A 20,650-nucleotide genomic window follows, 5' to 3' on the forward strand; every position below is an offset into this window, starting at 1 on the left:
CTCCTTGCCTTCAGAAGTGCCACTGAAGCAGGCACTCAGCTGGTTCTTCGGAAGAACACCACGTGTATTTTAAACCGTCCAACGTGGAGTTGTACAATATACTTAACACTACAAAGGCAACACAGCCGTTTTAGGAAGTCATGAAGTATTTCTTACTTGGATGCTTCCATGGGTATTTGACCTATGAATCTGATACACACACTCTGCAATTCCACAATAATTTCTCAGCTCCTTGGAATCCAAAGGGAAATGGCAAAAATCTCTCAGGATCAAGAGGAATTACAGACTGAAGTGTTACCTTTGAATTAAAGGTCTTGCTGTATATTCATACAAAAAAGGGTAGATTTTTGTTAACCAGGCATTAATTCCATCTCAGCTTTCTTGTAAATATGGTGTCAGCCACACTGAAAGATGGAGGAGCTGCTGGCAGTTCCTAATGTATCATGATTTCAGCCAAAGTGAGTAACTGAAGTGAAAAACTTTAGTTCCATGAGCTGTCAAGACCACGTTGTCTGTCGGCAGAGGGAAATTAAAGATTCCTGTGTCGAAATGGAAGCAAAGGAGCTTTGCATCAAACATGGCAGAAGTAAAATTGCCCCAAGTTTCTTACCTCCCATTCACTTGCAAGCTTCACAGGCACCTCTATGCCCCTCTTCTCCAGCTGTTCCAACTTGTAATCCTCATATTTTCTGTATCCTGCATATCCTCCACCTGTAGCTACCAGAACATGGAAGGGCCGCAGGCGGAACACTTGCCCCGCCGGAGCAGTGTGAAGCTTCTTCCTGTCTGTAACAGAAGAAGTCCCAGACTTCAGGAAAGAGAACAGCAACACAGTAAAGACAAAGCAATTGTGTGCAGTGAGGGATATGAGTTTGGGTGCTGAAAATGTGATTAGAAAATAAATCTGACACAGAAGGTATGTACAGATGCTCCTGAATACTCCAGTTATTGCAGTTTACCAAGTTACTGTAACTCAAGTGAGCAACACTAACTGGTCATCTGTGGTTTTAACCTCATCCCCATCCCTGCCACTCCACATGCTTCCAACATTCTTCCCCCCAAAATCTGTTTCAATTGTGCCCCCTGAAAGCCCCATGGAGAAATACACAAAATTAGCGTCTGACAGCACTACCATACTTTCCAGCTGAGAACATGAGAATGTTGTACTCTGTGAAGCTTTGTGCTTCTCAGTCACTAAAGCTTTCACTACAGTTAGGGAATCCCCAGACCTTACAGCTAACTGGAAGAGGGAAGGAAACAATGACCTGTTTCAGAGTAGGCTTGGTAAGAGGTAAACAGGCCCATTTCTGCTGTAATACAAGTCACCCCGTGAAGCAAAGAGATGTGTAGTATTACATCGGTTTTTTACTGAGTAACTACTAAGCTCCTCCTGCCCAAGTCCAGCCTTGCAGTCTCTGTGAGATACAAGGACTCGATGTGGTCACTAGGCAACAGACCAAGCATGGGGCAGGCACAGCCATGGGAGTATTTCCCTTCCAAAATCTTCAGAGAAAACAAATCCAGCCAGGGCTCAGTCAGTATTAGACTGCTGCTCCTGTCTGTCTGTCCAAAGTTCTCAGCAATAAGTACGAGTCACTACCTGACAGAAAATGCCCAGAACCAATTCTTGATTCTGACTGCTGTCATTTCCACAGCAATCATTAACTTGGATGGGAGAATCAAACCCAATGAACTTTATCCTGCTCCATCAAAGTCAGGCTTCTTAGGGTTTGACTATGAAAGGATGCATTAGCAACCAAAAGAATTCAGTCAACACCAACTCTATTTCTAGGCACACATAGAGACAAAGCACAATTGTTTTGAAGTCTAGAGAGCTTTAGTTCTAAGGAATTGAATTGATTGGAAGCATTCAGCCATGATGCTGCAAAAAGACACCAGATAAAAAAATTCTTATCCACATTTTGTTTTATCAGAATATTTCTTTATTATTTCTTTCCTACACTTGTGATTTAAAACATTGCTTAAACTATATATCCTAAATGCATCATGAAACAAAACCAGCTTTTTCCTCCTCAAAAAAAATAAAAAAATATTTCCTTTTCTGGGGAGAAAATCAAACTCAATAAACAAACAAGGCAGCAACTACATTTACAGTTAAGATTCTAAAAATTATTTTTTCTGAAAGAACAATGCTCAGTGAAGGAGAGGGGTCATTTAGAACAGCTGAATGTTTAAAAAGACAGACTTATTTGAATTTACAAAGAGTCTACAACCTTTCAACTATTTCAACAGAAATGTCTGTACACAGAACAATGATACTCTTTAGCCCTAAAGCCTTTAACTCCCTTACACCACATCTTTGGTTTTAGGTTAGGAAAGCTGCTCAGCTATTTTGGCAGAGTTTCACAAATTCCCAAACCAAAACCTCTCAGTGGGAACAATTCTTTCTGATTTGGGTCCAGAGAGAGGCAGTTTCTGCTTCAAAAGCATTGATTACACCCATGTGAACATTTCCTGCAACAGTGACCAAACCATGTGGTGCTCCACAAGCCACAGCAAACACAACTGAAGTTGTTGATAAATGAAGAGTCGACTTTTCCCCATCTCCAGCCTTAATGAAACACCACTTCTGTAACTGGTCTCCAAAACATTGTCATTGCAAAGGCATCCAACATGCCACAGTTAAGCTTTTTTGCCCTGACAAAGTAAAATTCCACACCTTTAAGACACAAGTGGAACTCACACAAGTTTACCAACTCTAAGACAAGAACACTAGTGACTGATTCTGGCATTGGATCCAGGTTTAGGCAGCTGGCACTGCCTGGATTTCAGCTGAACATCGTGTTCTCTAATGATGCTACTGCTGCTCCCTGGAAAGCAGCATGAGAATGTGGAGAGCTCATACCTTGGCACAAGAGCCACTAGAAACAAGTCCAGGGCAAGAGGAAAAAGATGCAGGACTGTCAATGTACTAATAACATTTTTAGATACTACCCTAAATCTGAAGCCCTCGCAGATAAAGCCAACCTCCTTCCAGAATTCTCTTAAACACTGAGTATATTCAGCAAATGAGAATAAAAGATTAATAACAGTTTCCTTCTCTGAAACAGGTGAAAAATACACATTCCCTCAGAAATGCTGGAAAATTCAGGATGAGAAAGGAAACTGAATAATGGTGGGAGTGCTCTAATTTATGCAGTTAGATGCAGTAACATAAATGCTGCTTTATTATTCTGACCAAATGCAGAATTTCTTCTAGGACATGACACAAACACTTAGAGGAGGCCATTGTAAGGGGTAGAGATCAAATCAGAGAAGAGTTATCTTTCCTTTCTAATGACATCATGTGCAAATCATCTAGATTTAAATCCAGTTCAGAATCTAAAATATCATAAATTAGAAAATGTTAGGCTAATAAGTTGATTTGTTCAAAACTCAGTTAATTTTGACTAAAATGATCTTTACTTCCTTGTGATCAACAACTTTGCATTATGTCTCAGCTTCTAAGATTTTTTTCTGTAATGACTTTGATTTATAGACAACATCAAGCTGCTTTTTTTATTCATCTGTGTAAGGCACATTTTTCAATAATGAAATATCCATATATGATATGCCAGACAAAGCATTTGGAAAGGCAAATTAGCCCAAATAAATGGTTTTAGAAAATGGGACCAATAGCTCAGCTGGCAAGGAAACAAAAATTGAAGACTATTATTTGTGATACTAATATATGACAATGCACATGCTAAAAGTTTACAAATATTCCTTAAAAACAAACAATAATATTTGATTTTCACATCATTACCTAGTACAGAAACATCAAGTGCAAGTACTATTTTAACCAAGTCCTAAATATTTCATGCAAAGCTACTCTGATTTTCTGATCTATTAAAATTTTAAGTACAGATTAAAATATAGAAATATATTTATACCTTTTCTTTCTTATAAGGCTGTTAAACTGCTGAAATCTGGATCCCTCAGACTTTTCAAGGTGAACAACTGATAAGAGCAGCACAACAAAGCAGGTAATACAGTTGAGTATTCTAAATATGTATGTTTGATGTTGCCCTTCCTAGTCTATCACTTCAGTAGGTGTGGAAAGTACACAAATTATTGCTCATCAAGTTCATTTAAGTGTTTTTTTTTAAATGTAAAAACACTGGCCTAACATGAATTTTTCTGGTAAACTATACTGTGTTTTAAAAAAAAAACCATTTTTTTTTTAACTCTAGACTCCTGAGAAAACTAACTGAAGTGCAGAAATTAAGAAAAATAAACCTATGGCTCATGGATTTTAATTTGCCATACAGGAATTATCTTCAGCAGAAAAAGTTTCAGATGCTTTGTAAAGTTTGAAAGCAACAAACAACAACAGCTCATAATGAATTTTATTAAAAAGGTAAATATACTTCTTTTACAATGGGGAAAACATAATTTTCAAGCTTGTGTCTAAGTAAATGACACGAACTGGTCTTTGATGCTGGACTCCCACTCCTTTCTTTTCAGGAAATTCTTCCCCAATATGAGACCACAATTTGCCTAACTTTGAGTGACCCTGAATTTAAAACCACTTCTAGATAACCCATCACTTACCACTGAAAAATGTCCTTGAGGGAGGCTGCTTCCACAGGAGTCCAGCTCTAACACACAGGTTCTTGTGCACCAGCAAGTTACAGCTGCACAGCAAACTGCAAATACATCAAACAAGAAGTGGCTGCTTAAGTACAAATGTTCAATAATGCAAATGTTGGTTCAGTGTAGTGACAATCTAAGATTTAGCAGCTGAGAAACAGAGGGAAAAGTCTACTCAAAATATCATAAAATTTCCAATGAGCCTAGTCCTTTGTGGTCTACTCCTTTCCTAAAAAAAATTTGAAAAAACTGACAATCCAACTACTCTTGGAGGTATTTATTTAATGATGCATCTTTAGCTTTTCTTTTTCTTAACAAATATTGACATGTTCCTTTTGGGCTGTTGTAGCAGTGATACTTTTCAGAGTATTGTAGATGCTGATCTTGCCAATGGCCCTTTCCAGGCAACTATTTATGCTGTGAATGTGTACTGTATCTTGGCCTGTTTGGAGCTCTAAAATGCAAATGGAGTGGTAAATGTTATAATTATTGTTTAGTACTTGGGATAATCCAATATAAATAAAATTTATAAAGATAAATCCATCTCCACTGGGCTGCCACAACTGTGTCATTTAAGAACTTCCTACAACAGCAACTGTCTCTCTTAGAGAGACACCGAGGATTTGGTTCATGTAGCTTTTATCTTACCATACTGGTGGGAAGGAGGAGGAGTACATAGAGAAGTTTTGGATTCTATGAAGAATTAATGGCATTTATTAGATTAAGTAGTGTAACTGGAAAAGTAAAAAAGGCTGCCAGGCACAGCAGCTCTTCTTTAGAATTGACCTTGCCACTCTGTTCACTGGTGAACCACAGTGAGAGTGGTTCTGCCCCTCTGGAAATACATGAAAGAGACTTGGAACCGTCCAATACAGAGAAAAGGTTCAACCCCCACTTTCTGCATGTTTAATATACAATATTTAATTTCATGTTAGTAATAAATCTGACAAGAAGACATCCAGTTGTACAAGAACTGTTCAAATAAGCATGTTTAAACAAGTATTTGACTGTGACCTGGCAACATCCTGCTGTCAGACAGGATCACAGGGAGGAGAGAGATAGTGTCCTCACCCCAGCAGGCTCAGGCCCTTAGGAAGAACCAGATCTCTGTGCAACCTGCCCAGTCCCAGGAGGCAATGCCACAGCTGGGATGTCTTCATCTGCCCTCTGGCCTTTCATCTGCTCTCGATCAGATACATGCAGGACACAATTACTTCAGTAGCTTACAAGCTATTGCATCATTTGGGGCCTGTTCAATCTCAGGAAGTGATTATTAAGAATTTAAAGACTTAATTTCAGGTGTCTACTGAGTTACATAAAGACACCATCCCTTTATTTCAAAGAAGAATCTACAAATAGCAGATTTCTTGTCTAGAAGTCACATCATTATGCCAGCACACACTTGGTAATTATGCTTTAACATTAGCCAAGGACCAACAGCTAAAGTTTGCTCCTATCCCCACAGTGTCAGAGTATCTCACTCTGCCCTTCAGCTTCATGGTCTCTATTACAACCCCTGTATTAACCCAAATGTGACAGGACAGACCCTCCCCAAGCCCCAGATCCCTCTAACCACGTGCTAAACATGCCCCACTGCTGCGTCATCTCCCAAGATGTCATTTCCTTGGCAAGACAGAAAAAACTCACTGCTGCAGAACCTGTATGCTCTACAGAGCAACATGTTGTAATTTGTCATGAACAACGAGGTCACCTGATGCTCTTGGGTCATATGCCAGACCTACATTAATTTTTGGACTTACGAGGCCTGTTTTACAACATATTAAAACACTTGGGATAAAAGGAGCACTTGCTCATCAGTAAGCTGGAAGCCTGTGGACTACTTCTAAGGATTCAAAAAATAAAGAACTAATTGAATTAGCATTAGACTTAAATTTACCAGAAGAGTTTTCAAATCCTAAAAAAGCAATGGAAAAAAAATATTAAAACTTAACTGCAGCCTAAAGCATTAATATTTCAGATATTTATTAGCCTTCCTACATAATAGTCTAAACAAAAATGCACAGTCAGAACTGAACAAGTTGTGTTGGCTTCAAAGGAGCATCTGGGAGCTGTTCACACTGCTGAGGCAGGGCAGGGCACCTGGGACGTGGCACTTCCTCAGACACTGGAAGGACACAACACCTAACCCTAAGCTCTTACCAAAATTGTTTTTGGTGCCCAATACTGGAAAATCAGTCTCCACCTTACTCTGAAATCTGCCTAAAAACAGGCAAAGACAACAAAACTAAATAGTTTCGACTTGTCTGCTCCTGACAGCCTGACCTTGATGGGTACAAATGGTTCTAGGAGTATTGACCCCCTGCCTCTCCCACCCCACTGGAGGCTGATGGAGAAGGAACTGCCAATGAATTCCATGTTAACTTCAGCCCCTCTGTGTCTTCAGCCTTCTCTGGACAAGGGACAACACTCTGCTGCCAGCACTGAGGCCGGGGGTAAGAGAACACTCTGTGAACTAGGTGTTTTCTCCAGGTTTTGAGAGAGAAAGAGGAATACGGGGACGGTGTGTTCTATCCAAGAACAGAGAACTGTGGCCGAGAAACAGCATTCCTTAAGCTGTTTGGTTGCTATGAAAAGCACAACCTGTAAGAGGATATCTCCTGTAGAGGAGTATCAGTGCCTGGCCAGGTGCTTCTCCTCAGGGCCATCCCCCCGGGACTGCATAACCCCAGGGGCTGTAGCTGCCCCTCATCTACCCATTTCTACTCAGTACTTACACACCGACAGCTCCAGACTGCAAAACCGAGTCAGAACTATACAAGGCCACAAGCTTCTCGTTCTTAAAATACGTAAACCCCTTATCTTCCTGTCCAGCTTGGAGAAGGAGGGCAAGGCTCCTCACACATGCCAAGGGCAGGGCCAAGGCTGCAGACTCAACCGCACTCACCCCGGTAAAGAAACGTCAGCGAACGAGGGGGGAGAGAAGGGGAAGGCTGCGGCCCCCGGCCCGGCTCCTCCTCCCCCATGGGGTTCCGGCTGTCAGACAAGGCTGCCGGGACCGGACAGTGACAATGACAGCCCCGCCGTGCCCGTACCTGCTCCGCGCCGCGGCCGCCGCCATCTTCCCGCACCGCCCCCGCGTCCTCTGCCGCGTCCCGCGCGCGAGGGCAGGAACCGCGCGCGGGGCGGGACCAGGGGCGGGACCAGGGGGCGGGGCCGCGGCGTGAGGGGAGAGGGCCCGTCCAGGAATGGCGTGTGAGGGGGGCCAGATCCCCTCAGAAATTCCCTGAGGGAATATGGCGCGTAGGGAGGGACAGGGTGGTTTCCTGAGGATTTGTGCTGTGGGGGATGAAGCTGCTCCACGAAGGGGTTGTAGACTGTGCCCAGCAGGAGGAGGGGGCTGCTGCTGGGGAGCTCAGGATGAGGCAGGTGGAGTTCAGCTGCTTTTCAGCTCGGCTATTTTCAGGCAGGTAAATTATTTGCCACAGGTATGGGAGCACCAGGAATATCAGGGCAGGGATTTTAGGGACAGGACACACTACATGGGACAGACACAATGCTGTTCCTTCAAGGGAGATGTCTGGCAGGGTGGTGCAGTAACATCTATTTCTCCTCTGGTGACCCTTGACTGGATGTTGCCTGGCTACCTGCTGCCCTGAGTGAATTTTATAGAGGTTATTTGGTTTTCCACTCTCTTAGATGCATCCTGAGATTAAAAAATGCTACACTGCCGGGAAATAGCTAAATACCTTTTTCTGACGGTGGCAGAAGGGTAGTTTCAAAGGGTGAATGAGTAGGAAAAGAATTTAAGAATCCTGGCACTGTGCTTCCACATCCTCAGTGCTTTAGGACATGGTCCTCAGGCAAGCTGATTAATTTAAATTCCTGATTTATGTTTGTTTATTTTCCTGACTAGACCTAAATGAACTCTAGAACACCTTCATGTCATTCTGCCTTTCTTTCATATCACCATAGGCAGTAGTATCTGTATAAGTATCTTAAACATGTACAGGAAAGCCTTTTATTGATAAATATGTAAACTTTGAGGGAAAATCCAGACACAGCCCTCATGAAACAGAAATATTATTGCTGACTGAATTGTTGGGATTTACATATCCTGTACATAATGGTAAGACTGGCAGGAAGTAAAACCTCAGAGCAGGAGGGATTTGATGCTGTTAAATGCTTTGGTACAAGCCTTGCAAGAGCCATTAGCTTTGATGTGTAAGTGCACCGCACTGGTGTGCCTGACAGACAAGTTTCCCCAGAACTGACTGAGAAGTGATTCAGAGGTTAAGGAGTAGTTAAATGTAAACACTTGTTTATAGTGTAAAATAATTGTCACAAGGCTAAACTGATTAATAATCTGTTCTGATCTAATCTTTCTCCTTGGAATTTAAAGTAAATATATGAACATGTAACTATTTTAAAATTACTTTTATGATGTGCCTTGTTCTTACATTTATGGAGTTTGTTAACATCTGGTAAGATTATATAGACTTCCCTCAGGGATAAAATGTACTTCCCTAAGGATACTGAGCTGTGCTAGGCCTGTGCAGCTGAGCCAAGTCAAATGGGGGATTAATACCACAGTTCCTCCAACAAATGAGAGAATGGAGGTCTTGGGGCTTGAGAACATTCGTTCAGGGAGAGCAGGAAGAAATGAAAAATCCCTATGGCTGGATGGGGTTTTGAAGCAACCTGATTCAGTGGAAGGTGTCCCTGCCCTTGGCAGCGGGGTGGAAGAGGATGAGCTTTAAGGTCCCTTCCAATCCAAACCATCCTGTTATTCCATGTAACTCCTTCTGTGATCAGATTAGTGGGAAACAACACCTCAACAAATGTTGCAGATCTAGAGAGGGAACTTGTGAAACTCAAGAGGTAAGCAATACCTGAGGGTGAAAGAAGCAAATGGGGAATAATGACTGAATCACTAGGGAAGGGTATATAAGGCAACAAAAGAAATCTGGGAAAAGTGTCTGCAAAAATTCATCAAGTAAACAATGCACCAGGGAAATCTGTAAGATGAAGAAGGAAAACAAAAGTAGGATAAAGACTCTATTCCTCCAGAACTCTTGGAACAGTTAATTCTTTCCTGAACAAGAAAGATGAAACTATATTATCAATATTTTATACATCATCAGACCCTTCTGCTAATATATAATATATAAATAAATGTATTTTTTCCCTGCCATAGAATTAATGATGTTAATAGCTGCTGTAGAGTAATAAAGAGGCAATAATACTTCAGGTTAAATGTCAGAAAATAGGGGAATAAGACAGTTTGAATGAGATTGCTGGGATGAAATGGAATGAAGAAAATCAAGACAGTCAGCAGTGTCCCAGCTCTGTTCTGTATTCTTAGGGAGGCATAGGAAAAGTTTTTGTTTAAAATTACTCTGTAGGTTAGCCATTATCAGGTGGAAAAAGTTAAGAAGGACCCTTTAGTATTCTGTAGGTCAGTAGTTTGGATAATTCACTTAGCTTTTGGTGTTTTTTTATAAGTTAGGTGTAAGTCTTGTCCCCTTCTCCTAAAGGCATTTGGGTGCCTTTTGAAACAGCAGAAGTACTATTTATTTTTAAAGCAGAGGCTTACATTTCTTTCTGTGTCTGATAAAAATTGAGCAGGAAACGCATGGATATTTTCCATCTGTGGTAGGAAAGGAACCCTGTCCCTTTCTCCTTTGCATACAAGAATAAACTATCCTCTGACTGTTTGTTTTCTTAAATCTTGGTTTGTCCTTGTTTCTTTGATGCCTAAACCCCCCTGTTATCTTCCAGAAGCTTTGGTCATCACTGTGGAATTCCTGGCATGAGAAGGCAGAGCGTCAGGGTGGAGAGAAGATCCTTGCTGAACTGCTGTAATGATGAAGACAGCGATTTTAATTGTCTTAATCATCTTCTCTTTGCTGGTTTCCGGTAAGGCTGATGCAGAGAGGGAAAGGTTGCCTCTGGGTGGGTGACATTCAAATTAATACATGCTTCCGTTTTGTTTTCCTTTGTGTGGAGAAAGAAGTCGAAGAAAGAAGTCGCAGTTAGAGCTGTGCCTGTGTTTTTTCTGTTTGATCATTGGCAGATGGTGACCCTCTTATGTTTAGAAGCAGCTTGATCCACAACTTCCTTAGTACTTCAGTGAGAGTTTGTTTCCTCTGAGTAGTTGAGGTCTGCCTACTCATTAGCAGTGTCAGAACGAAGCAGTGGACCTCAAGCTGCTCCCCTCTAAAACCACTGTGGGTTCTTCTTGGAATTGTGCTGAATTTATGTCAAAACAAGTGGAGGACTAATGTCTGATGCTATGCTCAAAGAAATAAAAACTTCAATGATTTAATTGTACACATTGCTAGTATTAATAGTTCTCCAGAGAGTCAAATGCTTAAACATCTGGAAATGACAATGTTAGAGATATTGTGGCATTTTCTGTGTGTTCAGTCCTGTTTTTCATTACATGGCTTAAGATTCTCTCAAGTTACATAACTGCATGCTATTTTTGTGAACAACAATCACTTTTTTCGTCCTTAAATGTATTGTATCTTCTTGCAGATGATGATGTATTTCAGAGTAGAATGCATTTCAGAGGAATAATACAAGATAGAATAATTGCAACCTAAAGCAAAGGAGGAAATTTTGTTGGCATGTCTGGATTTCTTTAAGATTTAGCTTTATAGTTGGTTTGAACCCACCAAACCTCCAAGTCCTTCTGAAAAAGGAAGTTTCACCTTCACCTCCATGCTTTATTGCATCTTTTTGGAGTGTGAAAGCACCAGAGGAATCAGCAGAACAAATGCTAAAAGAATGGCCTGTATTGATAACCAAGGACAGCAGTAAAACTGATAAACCCCGGGGAATGCATGTTTACATCAAGATTAGAAGGTCTGTGCTGTGGTGGAGTCACATCCCAGTTGACTTGTTAGGAGAAAAACTGCACTCCAGTAACAGGAGGATGGTTACCCTACATTGTAAGTGCCATTCCTTCTCTTGCTATCCCAACAGGAAAACAGGCCATAGCCATAAACACGTCCTTACTTTTGGTTCCTCCTAATTTTGGGTGGCAGCCTTACCTAAAATGCACTAAGGTTGAGGCAAGGAAGATTCTGTGGTAAAAGATCTTGCCATGACAGTTGCTGATTCTTGAAAAATCTGCCAAAAACTATTTGGTTGTTTTCAGTCAAAAGGAAGCAAAGAGACATGTTAAAGATAAATGTTGTCCTCGTGTTGGGCAAAAGTGACCTTGGCCACATGTGGGCACATCTCTTGGGTGTCTCTAGGTGTGTGGGTATGTGGGTGTGAGTGAGCACAATCAAGCTATTGGGAAGTTAAATAGAATAGAATAATCTCTCTCCTCCATAAGGTGTTAAACTGAGGGGATTTTTCATGAAATCCTACAAATCTTGACTTCTTTTTTTACCCTACAGGGAAGAAATTCCGATGGTGCACCCTTTCTGACCTGGAACAAAGAAAGTGTGCTGAGCTCTCCAAAGCGCTTACGGCTGTGCTGCCCTTCACTACTGCCAGTTCCTTTACTAGGATTTCTTGCATCAGAGCCCACAATACATATGACTGCATTGATAAAATCAGGGTGAGCTCACAGGGACTTAAAAAAAATATTTTGTGTCCAAGTCCTCTTGGAAAAGTAACTGGTAAACAGAAACTATGGGAAAATAAAATTATACTGAAATAATTGAACTGCTTATATGACAAAGTACACAGTGACTTGAGAGTCAAGAATTAAATCTTGTAAGCATTCTAGGATGTACTGTTTTAGCCCAGCTAAAGACTTTCCAGTCTCCAAGAACTAGAGAAGTCTGCTTGGAAATAAATGGACAAAAGCAAACTACTAAATTACAATTTGTTGAGGCAGAAACTGTGCTCTTGAATCTTCTGTTTGTGTCCTTGTAAACAGACTTGTTTTGAGGGTTTTGCTGTTATTTTAAAGGCAAATAAAGCAGATGCTGCCTCCTTGGATGCTGGAGATATTTACTCTGCTGTAAAGCTGTATGGTTTGGCCGTGGTGGCAAAGGAGATCTATGATCAAGGTAGGTTGGTAAAGCTGAAGAATAAACTGTACTTCTGATTTGTCTAAGGAATGGATTTAGATTTCTTGAAAAAAAAAAGTCAATATGTTTTTATTATTTTTAATAAAATATAATTTTATTATGTTTTATTTTTATTTGTAGGAATATGGAGGTGGCTAACAATTGTTTCTAAAATACTTAATGATGAATAAAATACCAGTGGTGCTCTGTACCCAGTAGCCTTTCTGCCTGTGGTACTGACAGACTTGCATTGGTTGTTTGACAAGGTGCCATGTAGCCAGTATGTGGTTAAGTTCCTCCAAGTACCTCCATTGAATAGGCCTAAGACAATTTCTTCTTTAGCCATGTTCACTGAAGTAGCTCAACTTCTCTTCAGAGATGGAAGCTGTATAATTGAAATTCTTTTTTTTTTTATTTTCTGTTGCACATTTTGTGCTGTTGCAGGAAACTGTGTGTTTGCTGTGGCCATTGCCAAACGAGGAACTCTGGATATCCAGAGTCTACGAGGTGTGCGCAGCTGTCACAATGGAGCCAGGTGGACATCAGGCTGGAATATTCCACTTGGCTTTCTCCTTGCAAGAAATTATCTTTCCTGGGATGAGGCACAACCTCTGAGGCAAGGTAGGTGACAGGAGCCATAGGGCTACCTCTGGCCACAGCAAAAGTAACTGAAATGCCAGCAGATGTAGGATGAGCTAGTTATGGCCATGATATGTTTGGCCCCCTTTCCTCTTCTGATTTTTTTTTCCCCATTTGAATTTTTTCTTTTGTTTTGTTTTTTTCCCCCTGCAGCAATCAGTGAGTACTTCAATGCAAGCTGCATCCCTGGGGTTGGTGTTGCTGCTCCCCGTTTGTGTGCTCTCTGCCAAGGACAAAAATCCTATGTCAGAGACAGGAACCACTTCTGTGAGACAAGCAGCAATGAACCCTTCTACGACTCCGACGGAGCCTTCAGGTGAGCTCTGGGACACTGGGGCTGAATTCACTTTTGGGGGTAAAAGAACTTACAAGGTAGGAAAGGCAGGTGAAATGTTAATAGGATGGCATTTGTCTTCCTGCAGGTGCTTGAAGGATGGAGTGGCAGATGTTGCCTTTTTAGATCACCTAAGAATTATGAGTGCCACAGGTAATCTTAAAAATGCAGTTTTCTTTTAATCTCTAGCTATGCTCTTTCCTGCACAGGTGTTTGGGGGATATGCCTCTATTTTTATTGTTTCTGGGGAAAATTCAATCCCTGCAAGCAGTTCAGGGGTATTTCTTGACTCTCCACACAACTTAGAAAGAAACAGAACAGGAAAGTGTGAGTGAGCAATGATTGCTCACAGAAGATACTTAGAATGGGAGCAGACAGGTGATTTCATTAACTGTCTCTGACACAGCTATCAGTATTTGCTTTGCCTGAGTTACAAGATTCCTTTTAAAATTCAGTGTATTGAGCTCCATAACTGTGAAGTTCCTGTACACTGGCCTTGCACTTTTAAACTCGGTTGAGCTCTGTACCAAGGGTGGTTAGCAGTAGTATTTGCAGCTAAGTATTTTTAAATTAATGTCTTTACAGGGGTACAGCTTAAAGAGCATTTTGGAACAGCTCTGGCTGAGGTCCTACTCTTTGTTAGGAGAAGCACTTACCAAAGACAACTTTCCCAAGTGTGCTTGGTACACAGTGCTGCCTGCATAACCTTTAGCAACCTCCACTGAAAAACATTTTATATTCCATCTCTGCCTGCTGCCAAGTTATGGCTCCCGTCACAGATTCATGAGTGTCTCCTTGTTTTAGAGTCAGAACAACAGGAATATGAACTCTTGTGTCCTGATGGCTCCACAGCTGAGCTGACAGAACACAGCACCTGTAACCTGGGCAAGGGGCCTGGCCGTGGCATCGTCACCCGCAACAACTTCCAGAAGATCACCAACAAATTCCTTAGCATGATCCAAGTGAGTGAATATTATGTCTATGTCCAGACACAGTTTTTAATTCCATCTTTGTGTGGCAATTATGACCCAGGTTGCCTTTTTTCTTGATAAGTTTATAGTTAGTGTGAATAAAGTGCTAAAAATTGTTTGTTCTGGGGTAGGATCTTGCATTGTCTTGTGTAAGGTTTTGCTTTTTTCTGAAGTGTTCTTCATAGGAGGCTGGGAATAAATCAGTAAAGAAGGGGAAGATGCTATAACACACAAACTGGAAGATGGCTAATGATGTTCATCCTGCTGTGGAACTTGAATCAATTTTTATGTAGCTGAAGAAGACTTACAGGTTCAGGCAGAGCTCACTTTTCTTCATCTCTTTTTCTTAACTTATAGATAGTATTTGATATCTTTACCACTGATACAAAGGGAAGGAAGGCTGAGGCTGCCTATTGCTGGAAGAATGAGCAGATTTGTTGCAACTCAAAACTGTTGTTCTTCTCCTAGCGCCTCTTTGGGCGTAAAGGAAAGGAAAGAGCCAGGTTTGAGCTCTTCAGTTCAGCAGCCTTTGGGGGAAAGAATCTGCTGTTCCGAGATGCCACTCAGCACCTGCAGCTTCTCGAGGAGCAGCTGGAGATTGCCTATGTCCTTGGTCTGGATTATGTAGCTCTCCTTAAGGGACTTGGCCATGAAGGTGAGAACCATTCCAGAGGACTGTAGCTAAGGAAAGGGAAGAGAAAGTTCTCCTTCCACATTATTCCTCCCTCCAGGCACCCTCCAGGTGCATTCACCTGAACGTCCTTAACATGTAACAGATTGGTGCACTGGTGACATGATCTGCTTCCATTTCAGGGAGCTCTTTGGACAACAGCGTTGTGCGCTGGTGCTGCATCAGTGATGCTGAGCTTCGCAAATGCGAGGAGTGGGCACTGAACATCAAATCCGACCCATTAGTCTGTCTCCAAGCAAATTCCATGACCAAATGCATTGAGATGATCAAGGTAGGAGACTCCTGCTCAAGGTAGAGGACTGTACAGAGTGTGTATGTCTTGTCTGAATTAAAGAGAGGAAAACTAGCTTCAGGAGTAAGTGGGAATGAGAGGGAATTTATTCAGGGGAATTTCCAGCCAGTGGAGAAGTCCTGCTGCTTGGATACACAATTGATGCAAATCCTGGTTTTGTTATTTTCTCTAATGCTGCTGGCAGAGTAGTGAGGCTGATGCAGTCACCCTGGATGCAACACACGTTTACGTCGCAGGGAGGTGTGGACTGGTGCCTGTAGCTGCAGAATGCTATGGTGAGTTCTCATGTGACCTTATCAAGAAGAGAGGGGAATCAAAATAGTACCATTAAGAATATAATTAAATTTCCACAGTTTATGATGTTTTGTGATGGAAGCAGGAGTCAGTATAAATGTCCAAATACTCTTCCCATCTCTTCCACTAACTGATTCTAGCATTTGGTCTGTTTATTTTATCCCTTCTGTTAAAGGGACAAAGATGCTGACATGGCTGAAGAGGATCACAAGGGTTTTGAAGGAATGCTGCCATGTAAAAGGAATGACAGCAGTTGCAAGATCCTTAATGTTTATCTCTCCTTCCAGGGGGAGATTGTGCCCCAGCAGCTGAGACCATGGAGAAAACAGGGAAACAAATTCATCTTAAGCACAAAGGTAACAGAAACTTTGAGAGGGCATAAGATCTAGATTTTCCTGAGACTGTTCTAGGGTTTATATAGGAATGTACTTGCTTGTTTGTTTAGAATAGAATTTTCTGTTCAAGGACAAGAGTTTCTGGCTAAGCAAACAGTGTGGGTCCTGTACTGTAACTGAAGATACTGTGACAAGATGAGGGAGAGAAGGGGAGCTGTACCCATCTGGAATGCTTAATTGCCTTGGTGTAACTGTTTCTTACTGTTTGACAGCACTACCACCAGTTTATGCTGTTGCCCTAGCTAAGAAAAGTGCCAAACAGATTCACATCCATAACCTTAGGGGAAGGCGGTCCTGCCACAGTCACCTGTATAGTCCTGGCGGATGGTTACTTCTGTCCAGACACACAGTGGGAGCTCGGCAGAATGACACTGACAACTGTGATATTGCCTCTGGTAAGGGCTGCTCTGGGCTCTCTCTTAACTAGACCATGAAAATCTGAAGCTCTAGATTTGGGAACAAAATAGAGATGGGGCCATGAGGATCCAACCAGCAACTGATGACTGCCGTTTCAGAGGGTGTTGAAGCAGTTTTTCCTCATAATTGACTATGTGTCACACTATTTAGCCCTTTTCATGCTAGTTGTTAGGATGAAATTCCTTTCCTGTCTTTTCCCATATGTGAAGAGGCTTCGGAACACCTTGCCTTAATCTCATCTCAGTTTTCTTTACTCAGCTTATCAGAATTACTTTTGGAAGGGCTGCATGCCAGGAGCAGATGGAAACCTGTGCAAGGTGTGCATTGGAGATGGTGAGGTGGAAGGAGCTCGGGTGTCCAGCAGATGTGCTGCAAGTCACAACGAACGTTACTACGGCAATATGGGAGCACTCAGGTGAGCTTTTTGTGAGAGCCAGAAATGCAGAGCAATAGCCAGAATTGCCTTATTATTTTGCTGACTTTTTTAAAGTTTTTTTTTCCCTATTTGTTCAGCATCTGGCTATATAAACTTTTGCTAGTGTGTATTTTGTTTTGGTTGCAGTTGCTATAGGATGTTCAGCTGACTGATGATTTAAAATGGCCATGAAACCATTTCCAGAGCAAAGCAATGCTTCCAAACATGTAAGGCTTAGAGCATTGGTACTGATTCATTAAAGGGAAGGGATGAAAAGATCAGAGAGCAGAGGTGCTATGGTAAGAAGTAGTGTAGCATACAGGAGATAATTAAATAGAGTGGAGATATAAAAAAAAAAAATAGTTGAAGACAGAGGCAGAGAGGACTATTAAAGGTGAAAGCACTCTTATGAAATATACATAATCCATTTAGTTGAATTTCATTCTCTTTCCTGCCTAGGCATGGGTGAAGGTGCACATTGTGCAGCAGTTTTGACTTGGGAGCTGCTGTAAGGGATGAAGAGGATTATTTTAGCAAATCTCTATGCTGAGATCACCAGCATATTCCAAGGGATTAGAGATGGGAGGGATACTTCCAGCTACTCCTGTTTTAGCTTCAGATGACTGTCCAAACGTCAGTCACCATGTAGTGCTGTCTTTGATCACTTGTTCCTTTCTTGCACTAGGTGCCTAGTTGGCAATCCCAGTGGAAGAAGCTTTGGAGATGTAGCTTTCCTGGAACACTCAAACCTGCTCCAGAATATAGAGGGTGAGATGTAGATAATTCCCTTTTCCTTTGAGAATGTTCACTAACATAAGTTATGTCTCACAAAGCACCCATCACTTGTGGGGATCAGTCTTTCCAGGTTTAATCTAGGCCCATGAAGCTGTGTTTGATTGCTAGGAGCATTTTACATACAGGTATTCCAGTAAAGCTCAACATTCAGGTACTGCAAGAGGGGAAAGAAGAAGAATCACCCAGTGCAAAGATGTGTGTCATCCTTGGAGACTGCACTAAATTTCTGGAAAGCTCAAAGCTTTAAAAGGCAAACCAAAACGTGTTTTTCTTAGAGTCAAGGAGCAAAGGAACCCTCATTAAAGCAAAATAAAATTCTATTTTAGGCAATTTCAGTAAGAGAAGAGACTTTTCTAAGAGAGGAATCTCAAACCAAATGAAGATATAAGGGGCTGGAAACACACAGGAATTCCTGCAGCAATTAGCAGTTTGTTTGGGGAAGCAAAGGGCATGCAGGCTGAATTGCTTGGTTTCCAGAAAGGGATCTTATTACAGATGCAGATGAGACATGATATGCTGTTCATATGCCTTGATATTATTCTAGTTTAGTTGATAGGTGCAGCTCAAGTTCACTGACCTCAGTGAAAACACTACTCTGGTCCTTGGTCCTTGCATTCCTAAGAAATGACCACATAGCACGCTGTGTTTGTTTTGAACACATTGACTAAACTTCTCCCTCTCAAGTTTTAACATTTTGAGATTCACCCTCTCTTCTGCTTTAAAAGGATTACCTTTCACTTCATTCTCTTTTCAGATCTGGGCAGCTCTGGTTGGGCAAAAGGTTATACTGCCCTTGACTTTGAACTCTTGTGTCCGGACGGAACACGCGCTGCAGTCACAGAATGGGCTGGCTGTAACCTTGGCCCCATTCCCCCCAGTGCAGTCATGACTCGACCAGTCACTGTCACTAAAATCTCTGACTTTCTACTGAAATCTCAGGTATGACAGGTAACAGGGAAAAGCTTGGAATGTTACCATTCATTATGTACAACTGCTGAAAACCCTTTCAAGATGAAAAGCTTTATATACTAGTCCCTTCAGATCCAATACAAGAGAATTAAAAATGTGCATAGGAGATTGAGAAAATAATTATTTGGAATTTCTTAAGGAGTATTTTGGCACCAGTTCCCATTCCACAGCAGCCATACTTTTGCTGAGAAATAAGGCACTGCAAAAGTACATCTTTTTGTACTAATAAGAGCAGCGCTAGATAAAAGTTCTGTTAATGCCTCAAGCTCTGAAACTTTTATTCCTTTTCTGTTCAGGAATCACTGGGAAGCAAATTGGATTCTGAATTCCAACTCTTTCAGTCATGGAAGTATGGTGAAAATGATTTGCTTTTCAAAGACACTACACAGTACCTTGTTCATGCAAGTCACCTGAGCTATCAGGAGATTCTTGGAGAGTCTTTTGTTCAACTGGCGGAATCAGTGTTTAATTGCACACCTGCAGGTAAAGTCAAGTTGTTAATTCTGAGTTAGAGAGACATGCAGCAGGCAGCCTTCTGTGCTCAGCTCTGGCCCTTTAGTTTAGACTGCATGGAGAAGTATGTTCTACCTAATCCTGTTCATAACAAATTTCTAAGGAGTCCTGTGTTAGACTTTTGTGAGATTAAGTTGGTAACTGCAATTCAAAAGGGAAATTTGACCTCTATTCTGCTGTTTTAATGAATAGTATCTGAAAAACTTACTACTTTTGAAGCTGATAACATCTTTAAGTGTATACTTTCTTACTGGTTTGTAGGTATCTTGGATTTCTGCAAACAGGATATCTGTGCATCCTCATCCAACTGACAGCTCATACAGAGGCTTTGCAAGGCATGTAACATCAGCATCATTGCTGGTTGAACAAGGAAAATGTGCAAGTCCAGCCAATCCAAAGCAATCAGCAAGGAAACAGTCATCTCTAAAAATGTATGCTGAACACCTTCTTGTCTTTTTTTTCAGCAGATTTTATGTTTATGATGATATAGTACTATTCATATGTTGCCCCTTTCTTTTTTGGAGCACAGCAGCATGGGAAACAGCACAACCAACAGCACAGAACTAGGATCAGCATTGTGGAAAGAGCAGGGCCAGTACCATGGACTAAAATACAGACTGGTATGAGTGGCACAGGTTAGTTGGTAGCATTTTGCCTTGTCTGTCTTGTAAACAGTTTCCATGCAAAAACCCCAATCAGCTGACATTTTGGTGGTTGTGACATCGTCTTCCTGTATCTGTGATTTTGGCTGCAGCTAGGTAGTCCCTGCTGAATACACGTATGTATTTCTTCTTTAACCAACGATTTTTACTAGTAAATCAAAACATTTTTCCTCACAAATAAATGTATTAAGATATTTAATAGCCAGCAGAACTGGATGCTTGCAGCAGTGGATGTTCCGCTTTGTCAAGACCTCCAACCGTTACTTTATATTTGAATTTAAGATTCTCTGAAATGTCAAAATATTATCTATCCATTAAACACCTCAAGTTTTACAAGCAGAAACTCTGCCTGAATATGATATGAAGCCTTTTGAGCAGAAATCATCTGTTCATCATCTGTATCATTATTGTCCCAGTACAGTGACAGAGCCAAATCCTGATATACTATTGCAGCCAGTGAGCTGCAGCCCTGAAGGAGCAGGGAAAGAGCAGGATGCTTGTTTAGGCCTCTCAGGTGTTGCTGCCTTTCTTTCCTGGAGCTTTCCTGCCACCTGTGGGGCCCTTGTGACACTGCACTCGGGAGAAGGGATTTCTGAGAACATGGTGAAGAAATGCATCTGTGCCCTAGCTTTGCCAGGAGCAGCATGCAGCTGATGAGGGATAAATTAAAAATTGGGGT

The 20,650-nt window shown here is 41.5% G+C and overlaps 2 protein-coding genes across 19 annotated transcripts in view; one reads left to right on the plus strand and one right to left on the minus strand.

Moving 5' to 3' along the window:
• Positions 1-442: 442 nt before the first annotated feature.
• LOC147649940 (phosphatidylserine decarboxylase proenzyme, mitochondrial-like) lies at positions 443-7,747 on the minus strand. The gene is made up of 4 exons (XM_086855694.1): positions 7,647-7,747; positions 4,555-4,649; positions 611-786; positions 443-512 (listed from the first exon to the last, which is right to left on the minus strand). The coding sequence occupies exons 1-4, from the start codon at positions 7,670-7,672 to the stop codon at positions 498-500; spliced, it is 312 nt and encodes a 103-aa protein (XP_086711820.1). The 5' UTR covers positions 7,673-7,747; the 3' UTR covers positions 443-497.
• LOC111936618 (serotransferrin-2-like) overlaps positions 7,722-20,650 on the plus strand; it is a 32,530-nt gene continuing 19,601 nt past the window's right edge. For 2 of the 18 annotated variants that reach the window (XR_015277681.1, XR_015277682.1), the window contains exons 1-19: positions 7,722-8,021; positions 10,333-10,470; positions 11,964-12,127; positions 12,485-12,584; positions 13,029-13,205; positions 13,377-13,539; positions 13,646-13,710; positions 14,362-14,519; positions 14,997-15,183; positions 15,342-15,490; positions 15,696-15,786; positions 16,093-16,161; positions 16,413-16,595; positions 16,876-17,032; positions 17,718-17,800; positions 18,582-18,766; positions 19,093-19,279; positions 19,571-19,740; positions 19,839-19,944. Coding sequence is in view for 11 of the 18 variants with exons in the window: in XM_086855639.1 (XP_086711765.1) it covers positions 11,333-11,507; positions 11,964-12,127; positions 12,485-12,584; positions 13,029-13,205; positions 13,377-13,539; positions 13,646-13,710; positions 14,362-14,519; positions 14,997-15,183; positions 15,342-15,490; positions 15,696-15,786; positions 16,093-16,161; positions 16,413-16,595; positions 16,876-17,032; positions 17,718-17,800; positions 18,582-18,766; positions 19,093-19,279; positions 19,571-19,620 (2,343 nt within the window). In the remaining 7 variants the exon portion in view is untranslated. Of the gene's footprint in view, positions 8,022-9,363; positions 9,433-10,332; positions 10,471-11,091; positions 11,508-11,963; positions 12,128-12,484; positions 12,585-13,028; positions 13,206-13,376; positions 13,540-13,645; positions 13,711-14,361; positions 14,520-14,996; positions 15,184-15,341; positions 15,491-15,695; positions 15,787-16,092; positions 16,162-16,412; positions 16,596-16,875; positions 17,033-17,717; positions 17,801-18,581; positions 18,767-19,092; positions 19,280-19,570; positions 20,315-20,650 lie in introns of those variants that run through there. The other 16 variants (XR_015277686.1, XM_086855632.1, XM_086855641.1 and 13 more) reach the window with 16 other exon arrangements.

Source organism: Cyanistes caeruleus, chromosome 18 (genome assembly GCF_971803275.1).
Source record: "Cyanistes caeruleus chromosome 18, bCyaCae1.hap1.1, whole genome shotgun sequence".
NCBI classification, from domain to species: domain Eukaryota; kingdom Metazoa; phylum Chordata; class Aves; order Passeriformes; family Paridae; genus Cyanistes; species Cyanistes caeruleus.

Excerpts from the sequence above, each read along its gene's own strand:
- LOC147649940 (XM_086855694.1), bottom strand. The coding sequence starts at position 7,672 with ATGGCGGCGGCCGCGGCGCGGAGCAG. Across the intron at positions 4,650-7,646 it reads GCGGCCGCGGCGCGGAGCAG|TTTGCTGTGCAGCTGTAACT; the intron begins GTACGGGCACGG and ends ATGTATTTGCAG. Across the intron at positions 787-4,554 it reads CTCAAGGACATTTTTCAGTG|ACAGGAAGAAGCTTCACACT; the intron begins GTAAGTGATGGG and ends CTTCTGTTACAG.